The sequence below is a fragment of the Equus asinus genome, chromosome 20, assembly GCF_041296235.1.
Source record: "Equus asinus isolate D_3611 breed Donkey chromosome 20, EquAss-T2T_v2, whole genome shotgun sequence".
NCBI lineage: Eukaryota > Metazoa > Chordata > Mammalia > Perissodactyla > Equidae > Equus > Equus asinus.
The window spans coordinates 93,419,860-93,438,040 of record NC_091809.1 but is presented as its reverse complement, the minus strand read 5'-3'; the positions used below and the strand labels follow the sequence as shown (position 1 = coordinate 93,438,040).

At 34.2% G+C, this 18,181-nt stretch overlaps 1 protein-coding gene and 1 non-coding gene across 2 annotated transcripts in view; both read right to left on the bottom strand.

Annotated features, from left to right (window-relative positions):
• IPO7 (importin 7) overlaps nt 1–18,181 on the bottom strand; it is a 48,932-nt gene that overhangs the window by 8,237 nt on the left and 22,514 nt on the right. The window contains exons 5-18 of the mRNA XM_070491083.1: nt 16,020–16,176; nt 14,329–14,418; nt 11,514–11,608; nt 11,318–11,402; nt 9,740–9,874; nt 8,982–9,081; nt 8,136–8,212; nt 7,859–7,975; nt 5,107–5,196; nt 4,529–4,694; nt 4,184–4,344; nt 2,741–2,869; nt 342–408; nt 133–258 (exon numbers count right to left, since the gene is read on the bottom strand). Of these exons, the coding sequence (XP_070347184.1) occupies nt 133–258; nt 342–408; nt 2,741–2,869; nt 4,184–4,344; nt 4,529–4,694; nt 5,107–5,196; nt 7,859–7,975; nt 8,136–8,212; nt 8,982–9,081; nt 9,740–9,874; nt 11,318–11,402; nt 11,514–11,608; nt 14,329–14,418; nt 16,020–16,176 (1,595 nt within the window). The remainder of the gene's footprint in view (nt 1–132; nt 259–341; nt 409–2,740; nt 2,870–4,183; nt 4,345–4,528; nt 4,695–5,106; nt 5,197–7,858; nt 7,976–8,135; nt 8,213–8,981; nt 9,082–9,739; nt 9,875–11,317; nt 11,403–11,513; nt 11,609–14,328; nt 14,419–16,019; nt 16,177–18,181) is intronic.
• Nucleotides 4,783–4,966, bottom strand: LOC123279203 (small nucleolar RNA SNORA23). Its single transcript, XR_006517120.1, has one exon. It is a non-coding gene; the product is annotated as a small nucleolar RNA SNORA23 (small nucleolar RNA).

The window sequence follows — 18,181 nt, the reverse complement described above, 5'->3', positions numbered from 1 at the left end:
CATTAACTGCTACTGATAACTTATCCAAACACTGAAGCACTTAGAATATTCAAAAGTATGTGTTCAAGTGATATACTAAAACTGAATCAAAATGGGGGGAATCCTCAGTATTTTTATGTTAACTTGATTTACCTGTGAAGTAATCAAAGCCATCTTGCTGAAAAACTTCAAATACCAGAGGTAGTAGCTGCCACATCTGCGGAGACACCTGCTGACATGTCAAACTATGTGCTAAAGAGAAGATCTCCTCATAGAATTCTACAAGAGAATACTCAGTCATTAGGACAATGCTTGCTGATGAGAAATAACAGTAAATTCTTAGCACAATTAGAGGTGTATACCTAAGACATGCTGTTGTAAAACAGTTCCAATGACCTGTAAGCAGATTCCCTCAAGCTGCTGGGTTATCTAAAAAGAGAAAAAAAGAATATGGAATTGTGGCACACTGAATGAATTATTAAACAATGTATAATGTAATTCGCTACATTTAAATATGAAGTTAATATTGTTAAATGATTTTAAGTCTGTTTTGAAATGACTCATATTATGAAATTGTGAACCAATCTGGGATTGAAATTCAATGAAATACCATTACAATGAGACAAACACAAAGAATAATAAACAGTTTACCTAAAATAGGGAAAAAATAATATCCTGAAAAAATGCAAATAATTATGAAAATAAAAGAGCCACAGGGCCAGCCTTTAAAGTGTTTAAAGTTGGCACATTCCACTTGGGTGGCTCAGGTTCACAGGTTTGGATCCCCGGTGCAGACCCATACATTGTCAGCCATGCTGTAGTGGCAACCCACATATAAAAAGTGGAGGAAGCGGGCCGGGCCAGCTCTGTGGCTGAGTGGTTAAGTTCGCATGCTCCGCTGCAGCGGCCCAGGGTTCGGATCCTGGGCGTGGACATGGCACTGCCCATCAGGCCACATTGAGGCAGCGTCCCATATCCCACAACTAGAAGGACCTGCAACTAGGATATACAACTGTGTACAGTGGGGGTTTGGGAAAATAAAGCAGAAAAAAAAAAAAAAGATTGGCAACAGTTGTTAGCCCAGGTGCCAATCTTAAAAAAAAAAAAAAAGTGGAGGAAGATTAGCAGGGATGTTAGCTCAGGGCTAATCTTCTTCAGAAAAAAAAAAAAAAGGAGCCACAACAATTCTGCAGACTATAGATCTTTTTGTGTGTAAATACAGATCAATTCAGCCCACATGTAACTGAAAAGTCACCGTCAATGGCTTACAAAAAAATTATTTGAAAGAAGGCATTAGTCCCACCACTCCCAATAATTCTTAAGTCACCTCCATTTATGTAATATTAGATACAGTGAACACCAGGCCCCCAGGTCCTACAAGACAGAAAATACAAATTCCTCTTTAATTGTCAGTATGGTACTCAATTTGATCCCAAATCCCTGATAGCCATCAAAATGTTTTAAAAGGGGGGAGGGGAAATAAGATAAAATTTATTGATCAGATATAGAAACAGGACACCTATTTCAAATACATATACACTTTATATTCAATTCTTCAAATATAGTAAACAATTGATTTGTTGACCATGAGGCAGCTACAGGATTCCTCATGGCATCTGCCTATCTCCAATTATAATCTAGAATATAAAAATAATTTACTGAAAACCTCATGTTGCAAAAGGCAATTTGTAGGTAATCTGAGAACATATGATTTATAAATACCTGCACTGGAATTATAAACACCAAATGCAGGACAGTGGTTACTTCTAAGGAAAGGAAGTAGGGAAATGAGATGAGGAATTGGTACCCCAAGGGCTTCAATTACATCTATCTGAAATTGTTCTTATGGGAAATAAATTCTAAAGGATATACTGTAAAATGTTAAAATCTAATCAATTTAGGTGATAGTTAAGGGGTATTGGTTATACTTTTCTCTGTTCTTTACTGGTTTTTTTTTTTTTAAAGGATTGGCACCTGGGCTAACAACTGTTGCCAATCTTTTTTTTTTTTTCCTGCTTTATCTCCCCAAACCCACCCCTTGTACACAGTTGTATATCTTAGTGGCAGGTCCTTCTAGTTGTGGGATGTGGGCCGCCGCCTCAACATGGCCTGACGAGCGGTGCCATGTCCGCGCCCATGATCCGTACCCTGGGCCACCGCAGCAGAGCATGCAAACTTAACCACTCGGCCACGGAGCCAGCCCCTGTATGTTTAAAATAATTCCATTTTTAGAAATTCATGATTACCATTCTTGTACCTTTCCAAAAGGTAACAACAGTAAAAGAAAACTAGGAAGATGGTGTTGATAGCTGTACATTACGTGAATGTACTTAACACCACTGAACTGTACACTTAAAAATGGTTAAGATTGTAAATTCTGTTATGTGTATTTTACCATAATTGAAAAAAAATTTTATTTAGAAGGAAAACTAGGAAGAATATGTCCTCCTAGGAATCACCACACTTTTTGGATCTGAGAAAGGTAACCTAAGAGGGAGCCAAAATCCTGAGCCTTGAGGTAAAGATATAGTAACACAAACACATCCTTCCTATTCCTTCTAATACTAAAGAACCTATAATATTTATAAGGCATCAATCTTATCCTTACAAAAGGGAGCTACTTAAAAGATGGCAAAATCAAGGTGCATGAAAAGGTAACCAGAGAATTACATAAGTCAGAGTGCCATCCGAAAAGCATAGAACAGTTGATGAAGGGCTTGAAATTCCCTAAAACCTTTACAACACTGGATCATCTTCTTACCTCTTTATGATCTTCAACTACACTAAGAAGTGTGTCGATGGTATTCAGGATTCCCATAGCAGTAACTGCTTTGTCATCACTTCCTTCTTCATCTGGCCCAGTCTGGATTACTTGATTAAATGTCATTGCCTAGATTCAAGAGAATATAATTTAGGTCTGCCATTAAAGCCGTATAAACATGTTTTGGTTAAAACTTTTAATTTTTAAAATGTTCTCACTGGGATACCACAACTGATCAATGTCTCCAAATTGATTAATAATAGTTAAGAGCTTGGGGTCTATAACCAAATGGTACTACTTTGCCACTTACTAAGTGACCTTAAACAAGTTACCTGACCTCCATTTTCTGACATCTCATTTGGGAACTTCACAGAGATACTGTGATGAATAAATGAGGCAAGGCACAGAAAGTGCTTTATAATATAAACATTTTTTATTAATATTACTGGCTAACATTCAACAATGCCCAGATACAGATATATTAGTCATCAAGGTATTTTTTTGTTGTTGTAAACTTCATTTTGAATCAAACTTCTGAGAAGTAAAGGAAGGAGTCATAACTAATAATCAGCTTAATATTATTATAAATACAATATACATACTTAGTGAATGCTATTGTATTTATTCAAATGTCCTTATTCATTTCTAAATCAGCTGTTAATATACTTTTTTTCACAAAACTCTTTCTTTGCTTAAATCCACAGCAAATACTAAGAGGTAGATTCTTGAAAACTTAATACTTAGCGGGAATATAAATGGCATCAAATAAATTATTGTATAAGGAATATGGATGGATAACTGTTGGGTACACCTTCATATTTCTATTACCCTTAAATAATGTATATTGTTAATTCTCAGAAGTTTGGGGCTATGTACAGTAAACCAAGTTCAACTATAAAATAACTACACAAATCTCATTTAAAAAATCTATTTATAACTATTATCTCTACTTCATCTTTAGCTTGGTCCAAAGTTTTCGAGGAAACCAAAAAACAAGGCAGTCATGATGCAACATAAGGTACTAGTTAAGAACATGCATCATGGGGGCGGGCCCGGTGGCGCAGCAGTTAAGTTCACATGTTCCCAGGTTCACCGGTTTGGATCCAGGGTGCGGACATGGCACTGCTTGACACGCCATGCTGTGGTAGGCGTCCCACATATAAAGTAGAGGAAGATGGGCAGTAGTTAGCTCAGGGCTAATCTTCCTCAAAAAAGAACATGCATCATGGACCATACAGCTCAAGTATGAATCCCAGCCTCACTCCTCCTAACCTTTTTAAACCTTGCATTTTCTCTCAGTATAGAAAGACCTCATATAGGACTGTGTGAAAATTAAATGAGTATTTATCAAGGGCTTAGAATAGTACCTGACACACTGTAAGCCCTGTGAAAATACTTGCTATAAGGTAAATAATGCATAAATGATTGGTTCAAATAACATACCAAATGTTGTGTCATTTCTACTGCAATAGGAGTAACTTCTTCACTATACTCGCAGATCATTTTCTGAATTACATTGGTAAGATCATCATTTTCTGTTTCTCTTATAATATGAAGAAGAGCCTGCATTACAGGTCTGATGAATGGTGTGATGTATTCTTTAGCTGTAAGAGAAAAGGAGAAAAAAAACCTTTGGCCAAAACAGCTGTTAACTCCTTAAAATCTGATACAACATACACCAAAGAGTAAAAAGTAAAAAAGGAAGATAATGTGTCAAGTTTCTAGGATTATGTCTTGTACAATTACGTGTAAACACATTGCACTATTTTTGAGATATAAATCCTTTACCTTTTTCTTGATTGCTGATCAACACTTGAAGTGCAATGGCAGCTTCCACTTTCACAGGCATTTCCCTATCATCAATCAGACATCTTCGTGTCAGCTCTAAAGCTGTTTGCAGGTTCTGGTCACTTTTGAACTTCACTTCACAAAAATAATGAAGGACCCAGCAAGCCTTTAAAAAAAAAAAAAAAATGCAGTGAGTTATTATAGCTATCTTACATTAAATTCCCCCAAGCTACAGTATCTCTATTCCCAAAGTTCTGTGTGTGGGAATTCGGAGGCTGGCCAGTGGTAGATATGTCCAAAGAGACAACACTAGACCAGTACTATGATCCCAACTTACTCTTTGGCTGCATGATGTTTGTGTGGATAGCAAGATCTGAATGCAAAACACAGACAGACACTGCTATCAGACACAGACGGAAACTATGCACACATTTACAGCAGCCATTTAAAGATTTACATGAAACAGAAGTCTAAAATGAAATAAAGTGAACATTCAAAAGTTTCTATATAAAAGTCCACGTAAGCAACCATTCATTACAAGACATAAATATACAAATTAATATAGTTTTAAAACATACCCTTGCTCTCATGTAGCCTAGTTCACTGCTGAAGAGAGGGAATACATGATTCTGCAACATGTATTCCATCTGATCTTTGTAGATCTTTTTCTGTAAATATAAACAATTATTTTTTAAACAGTTCCAAATATAATCATCTCAAATGCCAAATAGATATACCAGTGTTAAAAATGACTACTGCTGTCAAAACACATTTGTTTTGGTTCTTTGAATCTACATCCAATTTTCTTATTCTCAAACTTTACCATCATAACCACTTCATACATTTTTTTTAACCTTTTTCCATTGTTTGTTTAGAAAGCAATTAAACCAAATCTTAACAGCAATGGTGTTTGAGTAATGGAAGTATGGTTAATTTTATTCCCTACCATATGAAACTTTTATAATAAAAAAATATCTCTGGAAAGGTTCTAAATGAACATAACATACTTTGAGAAACACTCTGCCTTCAAAGTAATAATCTGGATGTCTAAAAAGATACTCTCATGCATCTTAAAGTAGGGTATTTCCTAAATGCTAACAAGCTTTTAAGAAGGGTTCCTTGAATAACATATTAAATCAACATTAAAAACTGATAAATGGGGGCTGGCCCCATGGCCGAGTGGTTAAGTTCGAATCCTGGGAGCCGACGTGGCACTGCTCCTCAAGCCACGCTGAGGCGACATCCCACATGCCACAACTAGAAGGACCCACAACTAAAAATATGCAACTATGTACTGGGGGGCTTTGGGGAGAAAAAGGAAAAATAAAATCTTTAAAAAACAACTGATAAACACAAAACTAAAGAATATGAGAACTAAATGCAATGTGGGACCTTGGACTGGATCATGGACCAGAAAAAACGTTAATAGTGCTAAATTTTATAAAGTGTAAAAGGGGTCTGTAGATTAGTTAACAGTATCATATCAATATTAATTTCCTGGTTTTGAGAATAATGGGAACTATTTTTGCAGTTTTTCTGTAAGTCTAAAATTATTTAAAAATAAAAAGTTAAAACAAAAAATCTCAACGTGCCAAGAGAACTCAAGATCCCCAGCCTTCTATGCAACAAATAATCACTGTCTTTAATTTACACTTTATAAACTAAGAGAAGGATGGGTAGACAAGTATAGAAAAGATGAAAGATACACAAAATATACCCACAAATTAACAGTGACAAAATCAGTGGAACATCACATGGAGCAATATCTTCTGGGAGATGGATGTTACTGCAACTAAACATTTGCTTACACTTTGAATAGTTACCATTTATTAATTTTAACGTGAAAACAAATTTCAGATCTTACTGATGCAGAAGTGAGACACAACGTGTACAATCAAGGTGATTTTCTAAACATAACTCTAATCCATTCAGTCATTCTTTACTAGAAAATTTGTGTCAGAAAAGCTTGATGTTCCCAGTCCGCAAATGGATGTTTACAAAATTTCCTTAAAGATCAATTTTTTTGAGAAGGAAAAACCCCACAATTTTACAATTGTCTTGCAACATGAAAAGAAAATAACACACAAAAATAAGTACCTTCAGCACAAGCTGCAAAAGAAAATATAAAACAGACAACTCTTCAAAATCATATCAAAACCTGCACTTCAAAGCACACCATTAAGCAAGTAGAAAGATAACAGAATAGCAGAAAATACTTGCAAATCATATATATGAAAACAGCCTAGTATTTAGAATATATAAAAAACTCTAACAATTCAACAATGAAGACAATCCAATTAAAAAATGGACAAAGGATGTGAATGGACATTTCTCCAAAGAAGATACATGAAGGCCAAGAAGCACATAAAAAGTTTCTCAATATCAATAGCCATCAGGGAAATGTAATCAAAACCACGAAATACCATTTGACACCAACTAGAATGGTTATAATAAAAAAAAGACGTAACAAGTGTTGTCGAAGACATAGAAACCAGAACCTTTATACACTGCTGGTGGAAATACAAAATGGTATAGCCAGGGGCCAACCCAGTGGCACAGTGGTTAAGTTCACGCGCTCCACTTCAGCAGCCCAGGGTTTGCAGGTTCGGGTCCCAGGTGCACACCTAGCACTGCTTGTCAAGCCACGCTGTGGTAGCATCCCACATAAAACACAGGAAGATTCGCACAGATGTTAGCTCAGAGCCAATCTTCCTCACCACACCCACAAAAATAAAATAAAATGGTACGGCCATTTTTAGAAACAATCTGGCAGTTTCTTAAAATATGACCAAAAATTTGACTCTTAGGTATGTAGCTCCACTGTTCATAATAGTCAAAAAGTGGAAACAATGCGAAAGTCCATCAAGTGATGAATGGATAAATAAAATGTGGTAGATAAATAGAATGGAATGTTATTTGGCAACAAAATGGAACGAAGTACTCACATGTGCCACAACATGGACATACTTTGAAAATATTATGCTAAGTGAAAGAAGGCATTGATAAAGGAGCATGTGTTATATCATTCCACTTATATAAAATGTCCAGAATATGCAAATCCATAGAGGAGACAAAAAGCAGATCAGGGGTACCCTAGGGCTGGGAGGTTTGGGGAAAAATGGGGAGTGATTGCTAATAGGGTTTCTTTTTGGGGTGATGAAAAAGTATTGGAATTAGAGGTGGTGGCTGCACAACTCTGTGAATATAAGAAAAACCACCCAAGTGCACACTTTAAATAGGCAAACTGTATGGCAAATGAATTGTATCTCAGTAAAGCTGTTATTAAAATAAACTACTTGCGCGCACACACACACACACAAGAAGAAATACCTTCAGAAGTATTTCGGCTAAAGAGCCAATCATATGCAGGGCTCCATCTTTTTTTCGAGGATCGGCATTTGGTTCAGTAAGAATCTGGTAGCAGAATCCCATAGTCTTTTGTAGTACCTAGATTAAAAGAGAAAAGTAACACTTTACTGCATATCCCAACAATCATTAAAAAATATTAATGACAAAATGACTTACATGGCTAACATTAAAAACTGAAGGTATATCTGAACAAATTTTAAACATTAAAGCAAACGTTACCTACACATAAATAACCTACCTCTTTCCTCTTACTACAGGCTGTAAACAAAAGTGTCTGGGCAGCAGTGGTAGGAGAAATGAAATCTTCAAACACATCTAGAAAGTAAATTTAAAATTAATACAGAAAACAGTAATTCCAGTTTCTTCAACAAACATTTTCACCTAATGTACAAACAATGATGCTCTGTAAAAAAAAAAAAAGATCTTAAAATTTTGCTAAATCTTCACTCAAGGTGAGTATGAAAATGAACACAGATCCCCATAAAACTTTGTAAAAGACATTCCTAAATGTCTTTTCTGTTCAAATTAAATGTTAATCCATCACTTTCTCCTAATGATTATTTTCTTTCATAGAAAACACTACTACTGTGAGAATTTTCACAATAGGTTCATAAAAGTACAAACTACTAAAAGTACTTAAGATTTTGGTAGGAAGGAGGACTAATACTCAACATTAGCCAAATTAATATTCTTTAGTTCCACGCAGATACTCCACGTGACTCCAAATTCCAGTAGGTGTCTTCTCAATTCCCACACATATGATGACTGATGGGATCCAAAAGTGTAGTTTAGATACTTAAGTGTTAAGGTGTAATCTTGAATTTCTAAGTTTTGGCATGTGCCAGAAGCACACCCAATAATCATAATAACACTATTGTTATTTGTGTCTGCTAAAAATGAGATAATCGTTATCAAATGCTGTAACTAATGAATAGCCCCCCAAAAGTCTAAACAATGGATAAATTACATTAAAACAACAAAGATTTCTCAATACCAAAGGTGAGGTCTTAAAACCCTCTAGGTTTACTATATACAACCTTCATTATGGACTCATTTTGTTTCTAAAAAAGTGAAAATTCCTCACCAAACTTCATGCGTATATATTCATAAGGGTCTTCCTGCCAAAGTTCCTCATCAGCATCTGTATAGCACATCAATGGAAAAATAACATCTTGGATAATGCCCTGTAATTTAAAAGTTAAGAAAGTAACAATCATAAGTCAGCCTTCAAATTTAAACCTTCAAATTTCTTTTAAGTGCTAAAACAAAAGTAACCCCATAATATGTATTTTAAAGCTTAATATCAAACTTTAGTAATGCATTTAATGCATTCTCAGATCAACTATTAGTGTACATATTCTTACCAAGTAATTATAAAACAAGACATACGTGTACATAGGTAGCAATTAAGTATTCTGAGAAAGTACAGTATGAGATTTTAGTCCATCAAGTCCCATAGTTCTAAATAAAGCAAGTAAATTACTCATAGAAATAGTATATAAACCAATTATCCTCAAACCTAATCTGGTGAAACAGTCCTTTGCTTATTCCAAATTACATGACTAAAATGTTAACTAATCATAATCCAACAGTAAGAACTTAAAGCCAAGTTTTAAGATAACAGTTTTTGATTAAAAGATAATCTGAATATTCACAGAACACCTTCTGTAAAGTTTATACCAAGGTGTGACATCTCATTTTTCTATTATACTCTCAAAACAATTAGCAGAACTAGACTAAGTAACACAAGTCAACAAAAAATGGATTTTTTCAACCTTTATGGTAATTAATGTTATTTCCATTATATTTTCTAGAAAAACATTTCAGATAGAAAATTATTACTTGTATATGAGGCTTCAGATTCTTCCAGGTGAGGGCATGAGAAACTCCTTGATTAATATAATTTAATGTCTGTTGTAAAACTCGAGGAGCCATATACTGCTTTTCCTTGTACTGATACAACACCTTCAATAAAACCTTTGAAAAAAATTTTTGATCAAAAACCAAAGTTTAAATAGAAATTTTAACCACTCATAAGCCAGCAAAAACATCACTCATCATTATAAAATAACAACCCATATTCTTTTAAAAAGAAAATAATTTTTAAAATTATGTATTGGCGAACCCTTTTATTCCCAAGCCACTTAAGTAAACAAACTGAAGTAATACTGTGTCAAAGGACTAGTTTCTGATTAAGTATAAAAAGAAGAGGAAAACATATACCACTTACTGAATATACGACAATATTCTGAGACAGCCCTATTTTGTTAAAGTCACCTTCTAGGAAAATCTTACCCAAACCATTCACCTACCTATTTAATGTCTGCCAAGAGTTCAAATTCTACTTGCTATTCCAGAACAGCGATTGTCAAATGTGGTCGACAGACCTCTCAAGAGGGTCTGCCAGGTCAAAGCTATTTTCATAATAATGCTAAGATGTTATTTGCCCTTTTTACTGTGTTGACGCTTGTACAATGTTACAAAAGAAATGGTGGTAAAACTTCTGGTGAATTCTCAAGATCCTAGACCCACCACCTTAGATCCACTTGAAAACTTTTCAATACTTAAAGTATTTCTTATGAGCTCAGTGGTGATATTAACAAAAGTGATTTTTAAAAATTGCATAATGAAATATATTAACATTTGGAAAATCTGCATTAACTCAATGAGTCAACATTTCCCAAATGACCAGTGCAGGATGTTACAAAATCATATATGGATAAAAGACCCATTTAATGTGCAATGTAGACCAATGGGTGTTAATGTGACAGACTATGAAATGTTCGTTATTACAGTTTCAAACTTGACACTGCAATTAACCTTTAAGAAACTACCATTGTCAAATTTTGGTGTGATATCAAAGAATTTCCATAATTACGTGAAAAAGTCTATTAAAACAGTCTTTCCTTTTCCCCCTTCTTATCTCTGAGGCCAAACTGTTTTTATTTACATCCACCAAAACAAATTAAAACAGACTGAATACAGAGGTAAATGAGTATACAGCTGCCTATTATTAAGCCAGACATTAAAGATAGTAAAAATGTTATAACTGCCATCTCCTCTTCTAAAAAATTTTCACTTTGGAAAATAGTTACTTCTAACAAAAAACATGCATTCTATGTTTATACATAATAGGTTTGATATTATTTTTAAATTAATACTGCTAAATTTTGTTTTAATTTCTAATATAGTAAATATCACTAGGTTAACCCACATAAATGGAAGCTTGTTGGGGTTCTCAATAATTTAAGAATGTAAGGAGGTCCTGGGACCAAAAATGTTTGAGAACTGCTTACAGAGTTCAAAATGTTAAAAATTGCTTCATGCAGTCGTTGGGTACTGAAAAAACTAGAAATAAGCAAGACAGAAATTAACCTATAATACCATATTTCTACTTAGAAAAATTATCTTAAGACTTACTTGCTGGACACCAACAGCAAAGGCCTTCAGAAATACTTCGGCAAATTCGTTATACTCCTTGGATACATTGCCAGGGCTTCCGTATCTAAAAGAACATTAAAATGTCCATCGTTTCTTAATGCCCTATAATAGCACTTATAAACCCAAAACCTTGAAGAAAAGAAACTTAAATCATCATGTATGGAGAGGGGCTTACCTTTCAAAAAGCCTTGCTAAGATATGTAAAGCCCACTTCTTACATTTCCACCACGGTAACTCAGGTCTATCATCTTCTTCAACTTGAAGTGTTTCCTTTAAAGAGACATTTATTTAATGATAGTAAGAGATGATATAATCTAAGAGAAACAGCATGAGGTGAGAACAGATTCACAAAAACATGAATGCTCCTCCAGTGTTGGCCTTTCATAATAAAAGGCTAGATTCGGAAAAGTACTAACCCTCATTAAATATAAAAGGCATTTTCACTACTTCACTACTTGATCACAAGGGATATGCTTTTTAAAATTCTTATAAAAGACCCACACATTTTAGTCAAGGCCACGGCAAGTAGCTTAATCAAAACTAGTATAATTCAAATCAAAGGGGCATGAGAAACTCCATTTCAGAAACCTAGTTTCAGCAATATTAGTATAAATACACAAAGATATATGTATGAGAATATTCACTTACAAAACTATTTGGAATAGTGAAAAACTGCCAAGAACCCAACCACTCATTAATGGTTAATTATGGAACACCATAAAAGACTACTACACAACCATTAAAAAGAATGGATTGGATGATTATATATTGACCTAAGACGTGCATGACATGTTTTAAAGTTACAATTGGGAAGTGAAACTGTGGAGCAACTTAAACTCCCATACGTTACCAGTGAGAGCAATGGTACTACTTTGGAAATCCTTTTACAAGTTACTTAACAAAGCTAAACATACACCTACCCTATGACCCAATTCCATTCTTTGGTATTTACTCAAGAAAAATGAAAATATGTGATCACAAAAAGACTCATGTAAGAACAGTTGTAGCAGCTTTATCTGTACTGCTAAAATCCTGAAACTACCCAGCTGTCCATTAACTTGAGAATGGATAAATAAACTATAGTATATCCATGAAAAGGGATACTTCTTGGCAGTAAAATGGAACTACCACTACACAACGTGAATACATCTCATAAATATATTAAGGAAAAGAAGCTAGATACAAAAAGTTACTCTTATATTAAGTTCTAGAATAGGCAAAACTGACCTATGGTGCTAGAAATGAGAATGGTGATGGTAGGGATGATTAGAACCAGCCACAAGCAAACATTCGAGGTGATAGTTACATAGGTGCGTGTAACTGTCATAACTCATTGAACTGTTACTTATAAGATGTGCATGTTTATGATAAATTATACCAAAAAGGTACAGAAAACATATATAAAACTTTTGAAGTTACACTTTGTACCTATTAAATGTGTACAGAAAAATACACACCAAACTAATTTCCTATGGAGTAGGAGAAATGTCCCATTTATTTCTTTTGCATTGTTTTTTTAAAATAAAAATTTGAGCAATAAACTACAAAACAGGAGGTTGGCCTCACTTATTCCACCAATAAAATTATGTTGGATAAATTACGTAACCCTTCCATGACTCTGTTTAAAATAAATTCAGAGGGATTTTGAGGATTAAGTAAGTACAGTATGTAAAAGCACTTAAAACACACTAGGTATTCAGGATTTGTAAATTTCCCTACCTCTCTAGAAAACTATAAAGAAAAATTGCAATTATTTTAAAAACTGTGATTAAATATAAAAAAAAATAACATAGTTGGACAATTCTGTATATATTAAAAATCACTGAATTTTACACTTTGAAAGGGGGAATTTTTATTGTATGTGAGTTATAGCTCTATAAAGTTATTTAGAAAAACAAGTAATATAACTAACTACAAAGTTCGACCAACTTGCTAGTCAAACTCTTCTCCTGTTATGGGTGTCTGACAAATTATTAGAATATCTAACAAGGGGCTCGGGCTCTTTTTGGGGTTTTTTTTTTTTTGACATAACTGATACAGTCATGCATCGCTTAACAACAGGGTACGTTCTGAGAGATGTATCTTTAGGCAATTTCATCATTGTGCAAACATTATAGAGTATACTTACACAAACATACACATATAGTAGTAGGTATAGCCTACTACATACCACACTATATCATGCTAATCTTTTCTTTCTGGTTAGGAAGACTGGCCCTGAGCTAACATCTGTGCCAATCTTCCTCTATTTTGTATGTGGAACACTGCCACGGCATGGCTTGATAAGCAGTATGTAGGTTCACGCCTGGGATCCAAACCCACGAACCCCAGGCCACAGAAGCAGAGCCCCTGAACTTAACCACTACACCAGGCCGGCCCCGATATGGTACTAATCTTAGGGGACCACTATCACATATGCAGTCTTTCATTATGGGGCTCATGACTGTATAACATTGTATTCGTTTAAGGTATACAATACAATGATCTGATATATGTATATACTGTGAAATGATTACCATAGTAAGTTTAGGAAGGTGGGTCAAAAGGTACAACTTCCAGTTATAAATAAGTTCTGGGAATGTACTGTACAGGATGGTGACTATTTAACAATACTGTAATGTATATTCAAAGGTTGATAAGAGAGTAGATCTTCAAAGTTCTCATCACAAGAAAAAAAAATTTGTAACTATGTGAGGTGATGTATGTATGAGCTCTGAATTAAAAACTGAGAAGAAAGAGATCAATTAGGATGAAATAAACAGAGATGTATACAAGCACTTAAACAATAATACATGAAATAACCCTGCACAATTTTTTACTTAGTATATGAACATATGTAAACAAATGAAATGGTCTCTCTTTACCTAGAAAAATTTACATCATGAATTATATAAGTTAATAAAAAATGTGACAGGAAATATCAGTTAAAATTCTCAAAAGATAATTAAATGTTTGTGTTTAGTAACAGAAGAGAACACATAAAGACTTACATTAGGTACATCCCTGTTCACAACAGTTTTTAAAATTTCTATCCATTCTGTCAGGTTCTGTTGGTTTATCAGCTCCAGTGGTAGTGTATACTAAATTAAAAATCAAGAATCAATATTTTAAAATCCTTACAAAAGAAAATCCCACTTCCTTTTACTCTTCACAAAACCTACAAAAAGTATTTCATTCAATCCACATGCCTGTTTTAGTACATAGGCAAATTTCTTACCTGGCTGATTTGGTTAGTTATCCACAATGGAGAATTGTGGCAATTACAGTGGGCATCCTTATCTTTTTCTCAAATTACTAGGAATATATCTTATTTTCACCATAGAGTGTGATTTTTATTGTGGATTTCTAATGAACATCTTTCATCAAGTTAAGGAAATTTCTATTCCAGGATTCTTAGAGTTGTGCTTTTTTTTTTTTCTAAGCAGGAATGGTTATTAAATTTTATCCAATGCTTTATCTGGCATCCTTAAAGATGGCTACAGGTCTCTCTTTTCATGTAATATAAGAGTTAATGAGAAAAAGTGACTTCTCACTGTTGACCCATTATTGCATTCCTGGGATAAATCCTATCTCTTACTAGGTTCATACAATCAATACCCTATTTAGGATTTTAGGACATCTATTTTCACAAGTGAGACAGGGCTATATTTTGATATCAGGGTATGCTAGTCTCAAAAAACTAGTTGGGGAAATAAATATTTTATCCTATGCCTTAGAACAATTTATAAAAAGAACTTATTTTTAATCTAATAGTTGTGATCCTACCAGTTAGGTAAAAAAAAATGAAAACAGTACAGATATTGTCTAGGCAAATCACTTATTAAAGTGCCCTTAGGTTAAGACTGGGAGACACTAGATTGTCTTTAAAGATCTGGCAAAGACATACAAAATCCAACCAAACAACAGAATGAGTCAGCTATAACCTTAGTGGAGGTAAAGTCACAGGTCTATTTAAATTACCCTTTTTTTTTTTTGAGGAAGATTAGCCCTGAGCTAACATCTGCTGCCAATCCTCCTCTTTTTGTTGAGGAAAACTGGCCCTGAGCTAACATCTGTGCCCATCTTCCTCTACTTTATATGTGGGATGCCTGCCACAGCATGGCTTGCCAAACGGTGCTGTGTCCGCACCCAGGATCCGAACCAGTGAACCCCAGGCCGCCAAAGTGGAACGTGTGAACTTAACCACTGTACCACCGGGCGGGCCCTGACAATATCATTTCTTCTGTGGGTATTTTATCTCAGGAACATTTAGAACAATAAACAAAAGTGAAGAAGTCCATTACTGTATGCCAGTCAAGCCCACAGTATTAGTATTTTTGTGTTAGGCTTAGGAATAGGTTTTGTAATTATTGGGACAATCTATGTATATTTGGCATATCAGAGTAGGTGTTAGATGAAAACTGTAATCAAGTAACTGATTTTCAGACTTGTGAATTCTTAAGGTGAAAAGTATAAGAGAACTTAAGACTGACCATTTATAATTAAAGATGTTCATGTATTTGGAGAAGTGTGCTTAGACTTTTAATGTACTTATAATTTGGGCAATTTATATTTGACTATCAAATCATCCACTTAATCTAGATTTTCAAATGAAATTATTATTCAGAGGCTAAAATTCTTTTTTAATGTGGCAAATGATAGACTGCCTTTTTATATATATAAACTGCTTTATAAAAATTACCTGAACAAGAGCATAGAAGATCTTGAAAATTTGTTTCTGAATGAGGACAGATTGATCAGACTGATCAGAAAGAAGCTGGATAAAACGGTCCTTTAGAACTGGCAGGAAATGCTGCATTGCTGCTACCAAGGGATTCCGTTCTTCTGGTTTCTTGTACCTTTGGGTAGGAATACAAACTAATTCTGTAAGAGTTTATTTCACAACTTTATATAAATATATACACATATATACATATGTATATATATGATATAAATTTAAACTACTTGTTTGTTCACACATATAAGCAAATACCTCCTAAGCAAATTTAGATTCTTATAAAAAGAAAAACCTACTATGAAACCAAACTACAAGCAAAAGCAACTGGAGAAAAACCTCAAATAATAACAGGATATCTAAAATTTACTGAGCATTTATTATGAGGTCAATAATCTTTAAGGCCCCATTAGTATCCTCACTTCTACAGTTGAGGAAACTGAGACACAGAGAAGTTGAGTATCTTTCCCAGCAGACACATATAGGTAAGAACTTCAGCAGTAGAGATCCAGGGTCTGCCCTCAACCACTTCACTATGCTGTCTCTAATTGTGAATATGTTACAACTGAGAAGCTACAATGATTTGACTTTTAAATATTAGCAGCTGATTGATATAACATCGATTATATATCATCATCCTTAAGTAATGCACATAACAAGAGCATTAAGACAGAAGTGGCATCTATAAAGCAGAAAATATTCTATTTCTAAAAGCACTATAAACCAGAAGTTCTTTTCTAACTCATTTGGGAACAAAACCCAACCTCAACAGGCTATTTATGATCTTAATTTATCCCATTTGGAATGAATATTCACATATTTTATAGCAGATATAATAATGTGTTTGACTACTGGGTGCTGGTACAGATTTCAATAGGACTGCTACATAACATGTATTATGTGAACCTTGTTACCTTCCTAAAATCTGAAAAACTATGAATTCTGCATCACATTTTGCTCCAAGAATGGGGTAAAATTGCTGACCTACTTGAGACATTTCCAAATATAGATGACTTAGCATTTTAACAGTATTGTTAAAAGGTCTGGTGGTTTATTTTTAAAAAAATTAAATAATCAAATTTATAGTTTAGAACTATGCGAAAGGAACTCCAGCTTCCACTATTAGAGTCAATAGGCAGAATAGCTTTGGAAAATACAGACTATAGTGGTTAAGAGGTCATTATTCTAAAAGGCACAGCTTATTGTTGTAGATTAGTTGAGATTATCTAAACTGCTTTAAATTGGTTTTCCCTACCAGACTTATTTTATCTACTGGTACCTTTTTGAAGGGGAAAAATGTATTTAGTTGAATATATGAGCACATTTTTAACAGGTAAAGGTAAACTCTTAAAAGGCTAGATTCTTTTTTCCTCCTGGGTGAAATGAGAACCAAAGTAAATTGCCAAGAATAAAAAAATACCACGAAAAATGTCCACACTAATAATAATTGAAACTATTAAACAATTAACTAATTATTTTAAATATTATTTTAATGTGCTGATAAATTACACCTAGCATACATTTTTAAAGGTTATCTGTATGTTTGAGTCAATAAAAATAATTTATAAAAGGAAGCCATTTTTACTCTCCAATTTGATTATACAAATGATGATAATTACAATAACATTCTCTTTTTACAATAATGCTGAGAACTATCTTATGCACCTCTCTCCATTTATCCAACAAATTAAGAGAGTTTGAATACCCATTCCATGTTAGATATTCTTCTCTACCTCCCTCTCTACATTGAATAGTAGACTGCAAGCAGCGTAACACTAGCTGCTAATCTAAGCTAATGAGTATAAAAGTAATTTACGGTAGGAAAGAAATTACTATCCCATAAGACCTGAAAGTTCCTGAAAGCGTGAACATGTGACACTAATAAAAGCCTACTACCACAAGTTAGTGTGTCAAGCTGGTGAGCCAGGCTCATAGGAAATCCTTAAATACCAGCCCGCTGCTTTTCTGTTTAAAAAAAAAAAAAGAAGGGGGGACAGCCGGGTGTGGTTAAGTTCACACACTCTGCTTTGGCGGCAAAAAGAGGACGATTGGCAACAGATGTTTTCTCAGGGCCAATCTTCCTCACCAACAAAAACCAAAACCAAACAAACAAAAACTTCAATGGTTCA